The 6,544-nt window shown below is 37.9% G+C and overlaps 1 protein-coding gene across 1 annotated transcript in view; it reads right to left on the bottom strand.

Moving 5' to 3' along the window:
• Positions 1–2,824: 2,824 nt before the first annotated feature.
• EIF4E (eukaryotic translation initiation factor 4E) overlaps positions 2,825–6,544 on the bottom strand; it is a 38,805-nt gene continuing 35,085 nt past the window's right edge. The window contains exon 7 of the mRNA XM_049785312.1: positions 2,825–4,094. Within this exon, the coding sequence (XP_049641269.1) occupies positions 3,980–4,094 (115 nt within the window). The 3' untranslated portion in view covers positions 2,825–3,979. The remainder of the gene's footprint in view (positions 4,095–6,544) is intronic.

Genomic DNA, 6,544 nt, shown 5'->3' with positions numbered 1-6,544 from the left:
AAATTTTTTTTTTTTTTGGTTTTTGGGCCACACCCAGTAACGCTCAGGGGTTACTGGCTATGCGCTCAGAAGTTGCTCCTGGCTTCTAGGGGGACCATATGGGACGCCAGGGGATCGAACCGCGGTCCGTCCTAGGCTAGCGCAGGCAAGGCAGCGCCACCACCCGGCCCCCACCCATCTAAAATTTAATCCCCAGCAAGCACAGCAACAGACAGTAACTACACACACCAGACCCTCATTCCAACAGCAGAAGGAAAAGAATCTAATGAACTCAAAGCGTATACTAAATGGTGAAAAAAATTTTAAGTGTTCATAAACAAAACCCATCCAACTTCATTTGAACATTCACATATTCACACATATGAAAAACTCTTGCAAAAGTATTAAGATATGTATGTGAAGGTTTAGTGAACTTAAGTACCATATGTTCAGATGCAATTTTAGAGCTAAAAGGGCCTCTCATTTTATGTTGACTTGTCCTATTGCAGCATTAAAAATGTGTTCGGAGGCGTGGGACCAAGAGCACAACAGGTAGGGCATTTGCTTTGCATGTGGCTGATCAAGGTTCAATCCCCACCATCCGTATGGTCCCCTGAGCCTGCAATGAGTAATTTCTGAGTGCAGAGCCAGGAGTAACACAAGAGCCACTAGGCCCAACAAAACAAAGTAGCAGAGAAACTTGTCATTAACTTGTTTAATTTCAAATGTAAAAAAATTAGCATCATCACACCACCTTTGTAAATTAAGTATCCTTTTAATTATAAACTTTAATAAAAATCTCAACTCCTATCCATTTGAAATGTTTCGTTTTGCCACTTGGCACAGTAGGTAACAGAAGATATTCAAACTTATATAAGAAAATATCCACTTAAGCTATATATTCATAAACTCCTGTACCTTTGCCTCCATAGTCTCAAAACTCCAAGCAACAAGTTTAGCCCATTAGTAAAGGGAACTCTTGCCAGTTTTATCACAAGTAAAATATTTCTCTTCTAGGCCACAGTATTAGTTTGGTTGATCAGGCTCCACACTACTGAGATACTTAATGTGGTCTACAGGACCAGGAGACCAGTTTCCAATACTCAATCAAATTCATACTCTGCAATTAACAACCTGTAAAACGATGAATCATCAGCGCTTTCATTTCCTCATTGTAAAATAGGGCTTAACAACACCCAAATCAAATTACTACTGTTTATGTTAAAGTGCATGTCAAGTGCTTGGAATACTGCCTGGCAAACACTATGTATATACCTCAAATGCTTTTGCAGAATCTGGGCTATTACAATAAATATGCTAAGTAAAAGGTCCTATACATACCACCTTAGATATTCATTTAAGATTTAAATCTATTATGAAAATATATATCTTGTTGGACAGAAATAACTTAGAAATCATATAGTCTTAGCCTACTATCTAGAAAAGCTAAGGAGGTCAAGAAAAAATTGTAACACTCAGATGGCATTTGTCAAAAATAACTACTCCCACTTCTTAGTAAACACATAAAACTCATTATAAAATGGTAACTTCAAAACCAAAATGCCATAAATTGAGTTTTAGCTTCAGTCTACATGTATTTAATGCACGATTCCTCTTCTAATCTGAAAGCTAATGTTTCTTAAAATGCACTGAGGGGCCGGAGTGATAACACAACATGGCCGACCTGGGTTTGATTCCCCATCCTAATGGTTACCCAAATGTAGAACTGATTCTACAGAGTACTGGTTTCTCATATTACTTTACTCTACTGCAAAATACCAGGGATCACTCAAAAAAAAAAAATTATTTTTGCTCTTTGGGCCACAGCCAGTAGTGCTCATGGCTTTTTCCAGACTCCAAACTCGTGTATCCCCTGGAGGGGCTCCAGGGACCAAACCCAGGTACAGGGCAAAAACCCTATCTGCTATACTATCACTGCAGCCCCACCATGATCACTTTAAGCTCTGGCAATGCTCATAACTTACTTAGACGATAAATAACCTTATCCAAGAGCCCACATTTAAAATAGCAAGTATAACATAGAAATGATCAACAAGAGTATTTCTAGAATACTGACAAGTATTTGTTGTACTAAATACTTAAGACGATAGCCTGTGGTAGATAATCTAAACTGTTTCCAAAAGTCTTCAACAGAGGGGCTGGCTGGAGTAATAGCACAGCGGGTAGGGTGTTTGCTTTGCACATAGCCTACCCGGGTTCGATCCTTGGCATGCCATAGATCCTCCAAGCCTGCCAGGAACAATTTCTGAGCACAGAGCCAGGACTAATTGCTGAGCCCCCCTCCCCAATTTTTTAAAACTCCAATAAAATAAAATGCCATCACTTTCATTTTCACATCGAGTTTTCTGTCGTTTGTCAGTTTTTAAAGTTAACTCATAATCGCTATTTAAATACTTTCATTTTGCAAAGCCATAGTACAGCTTACCTGTTGTTATAGCTACATTTATTTCATAGGACCTAAAATATACAATTAAGTATTAAAGACAAACTTAAAATATTCCTTCAATAATTTTCAAGCTTACATAAAGTGTACCATACCAATTTCCTAATATCTTCATACCTTTTTATTCAATTCTATTTAGACAGCAAGACTAGCAAAATACTTAGCACATGTGGCCCCTCCACCTACAGATTTTCCTATGCAGTTTTATCAACAAAGGAGAACACCTCACCTCTGTATTCAAATTTCATAGCTACTACCACTACCAAGAAAATGGTGAAGCACCAAGTCCCATTTCTCATGAGTTTGAACACATTAAGAGTAAATTACCTAAGACTAAAGGATCAAGCCTTACCTTACAAAAAAAAACAATAGCCACATCAATTTAATTCCATAATCATACTACCTATTCAATTTATTAAAACTTGTAATCAACATAGTAATCAATCGAATGCTCGACTGCTGCTCAAAGGGAGACACCAGAAAAACTGCCTTGCAACCAGTACATATTCCTTCTAAGTAGAGATGGGAGAAATAAATGACAAATCTAGTTGTCTAAAAAGACAATTCACTGTACACATTTTATTTACAGTTTTGTACACTGTCTTAATATGAATGGGACCGCTTTTCTACTTGAGCCATTTTTAACCAAAGCAAAATAACCTAAGTAAATACAAATTGTTAAAATACAGCATAAAGATACAAAAACATACTAATTCTAATTAGGAATGTAATTATGATGTTACATTTTTTTATAATCCACAATTATGTTTAAGAAATCACACAAACATAGATCACTGATTTGAATGAAATGCACAAACTTGTAGCAAAGCCTTGTAGTTACAAAAAAACAAAAAATTACCAAAGAATGCACAAAATTATGTTTATTCCACCTTTGTGTCATATTCCTGGATCCTTTACCAATGTTACATGAGGAAAACCAAAAGCAAAACGAAATGAAAACCTGAAATCAGAATCACTAATGTTATCAGTAGGGAAACCAATAAATTAAAATCTAGCAGCCATCAGCAAGAGCACAGCAGAGACAATGCCATAAAAGAGAAAAAGACTGGATGCATCACTCTCTTCTTAAACCAGCAAATAAGCTCCAAATACAATAGAACATTAACAATTTTTTTCCTGTAAAATATGAGAACGCAAGTTGTTGGATTTTTCTCAGTATTTTGGATGGTTAGAATGTACCTGTCATGTTAATTCTACTAAACTATAACACAGTGAGCCAGGAACACATTTATGGATTCTAGGGATGATGTGTACTGTAATTCTTTGATTGGGAATAGTGGACACTAGCCAAAATTAAAAAAAACAAAAACAAAAACAAAAAAAACAGAACAAAACCTAAAAACAAAAACAAAAGTACAAGACAAAGGCGAAAGAGACTTCTCTTATATCTAGCAACATTTAGATGGAAATCAAATTTAAATGCAGTCCACTCTGCTTTTGAAGAGGCTTTGGTTCAGCTCCCAAATCTCGATTGCTTGACGCAGTCTCCTATGAGAATACTCAGAAGGTGTCTTCTTAAACAACAAATCTATTTTTAGTGGTAGAGCCGCTCTTAGTAGCTGTGTCTGCATGGGACTGATAACCAATAACTATCTTTGGAGGAAGTCCTAGCCTTTCCTTGTATACCCTCCTAAAAGGAAGAGAAAAAGAAAGCCATTACTTTTTGTCACAAACACATACAAAACGCTAGTATTCTTTATCTTTGGGGAAGAGGTGTCTGGCCCAGGGCTAACTCTAACTCTGGTGGTGATCAGAGGCTAGCCCTGATCACTCCTGGATTTGGATCAGGGTTAGTCATATGCATATGCATGCTCCTGGTCCCTGTAACCTTTCTGTCAAATGCGACAATTAAAACTAAATCTGAGAAACAGTCCCCTTTTTCTATTAGCAAAAATTGTTCTTTTATTTTCCAAAATTGTGATTAACAAAAGCAGATATTAGTCATTGAACTCCTTTTTTTTTTTTGGTTTTTGGTTTTTGGGCCACACCCGGCAGTGCTCAGGGGTTACTCCTGGCTGTCTGCTCAGAAATAGCTCCTGGCAGGCACGGGGGACCCTATGGGACACCAGGATTCGAACCAACCACCTTTGGTCCTGGATTGGCTGCTTGCAAGGCAAACGCCGCTGTGCTATCTCTCCGGGCCCAGTCATTGAACTCCTAGTGATCACATTTCATAGTATCTAATTAATTACATTATAAATACATATTGTTAGAAACATGTCAAATGAATATTTAGACAAAAATCTAAAATACACAACTGTATTTTACATAAATGCACAAAATACTGCATATTACCATTTTCCATCTAATTACCAGAGCACACACTCAACTGTTTTTGAGGGAAGGGGTATTTGAGCTACACCCAGCTGTGCTTTACTCCTGTGGTTCTGGAATCACAGATCACTTCTGGAGGGCTCAGGGGGACCATATGTGTTATCAAATTTGGACCAGCCACATGCAAGGGAAGCAGTTTACTGGCTGTACAATCTTTCTAGGCCCTCAGACTACAACTTCCCTTTTTTTTTTTTTTTTTTTCGTTTTTGGGCCACACCCGGCGGTGCTCAGGGGTTACCGGGTTCAATCCCAGGCATCCCATATGGTCCCCTGAGCCTGCCAGGAGTGATTTCTGAGAGGGAGGGGTGGGGTAAGGAGGGGAAGGCAGGCAGGTAGCAGACCCAGGTTCAATCTCCAGCATCCCATATGGTCCCCCAAGTCTGAAAGGAGTGATTTCTGAGTGCAGAGCCTGAGCACCACTGGATGTAGCCCAAAATCCAAAAATAATTTTTCCCATTAAGTAGGGAAGTCATATGAAGAGGAACATCTGAAGACTGAGGAGCAAAAACAATGCTATGAGGCAACAGCTCATAAGAAAAGTGAGTGTAAAAGAAAAAGTTGACATGGGAAAATGAGAGATCACAAAGCACATTATAGGCCACAGCAGGTATCTGAATCTTTATTCCAAGGAAAAATAACAAAGTAAAATAAAATAAAATGACAAACACATCTTTTTTTGGTTTGTTTTAGGCCACACCCGGTTATACGCTCAGAAATCGCTCCTGGCTTGGGGGACCATAAAGGGGTGCCAGGGGAATCAAGCCACGATTCGTCCTAGGTTAGCGTGTGCAAGGCAAACACACTACAACTTGCTCCACTGTTCTAACCTGATAATCACATTTTGATGAACCATTAATACAGGGTACTTTTATCCTCTTTTTTTCCCTATCCTCTTAAATAGCTTCATTATTGTCCCTAAAAAAGTACATAAAATGTTTTTAAAAGTAATCGAACATAATTGTCTAATTTTAGACTTATATTATGGTTAAACACACCACTCTCACACCCTCAAGTATCAGCCATCATTGAAAATGCCAGAAAGCTAGAGCTTAGCTCGGGTGAAAATAAAAAAGAAAGCTTTTCTTGGATGCTGGAGAAATAAAGGGCATGGCACTTGCCTTGCACACAACCAAGTCAGGCTTGATTCTTAGCACCATATAAGATCAAGCAGCAGCAGGAGTGACCCCTTTGACCTCAGGAGCAAGCCCTGAGAACAACCAAGTATGGCTCCAAAACACTCAAGCTTTTTCCGAACCAGGGAAAATTCAGAGTAAGACTCCATGATTTGATGAGGGAGCCCCAAGGTTGATCCCATGCATTGTTTACTCGCCAGCACCACCAGAAGTGGTCCTAAAAATAAGGTTTAATTTTACTAGCTTTAATGTAGTGAAAAGGAAACCCTAGACAATTATGGATGGGTGGGAAAATGACAGAACTATTATCATATGCCAATATTTACATTATATACATATATATGTATAAATGCATATATATGCACTATGATTTTAATGCTAACATGTTACAGAACATTATATAACTTATTGATAGAATCTATAAATAAGATATTGTAGACCAACAATTTAAGTCTTTGAATGCATTTATTGAGATAGCACAAGATCCCCAATAAAGATATTTACTAAAGGGGGTAAGGAGAAAAGACAGCACAAGAAAAAATTACCTATAAATAAGGTATTTTTAAAGCTACAAGTAAGTTTGGCTGCAATGATCTTACTGTTTTAAGAGTGA

The sequence above is a fragment of the Suncus etruscus genome, chromosome 13 (assembly GCF_024139225.1).
Source record: "Suncus etruscus isolate mSunEtr1 chromosome 13, mSunEtr1.pri.cur, whole genome shotgun sequence".
NCBI classification, from domain to species: domain Eukaryota; kingdom Metazoa; phylum Chordata; class Mammalia; order Eulipotyphla; family Soricidae; genus Suncus; species Suncus etruscus.
Note: the sequence above shows the minus strand (reverse complement) of the source record. Positions and strands in the feature narration are given on the sequence as shown.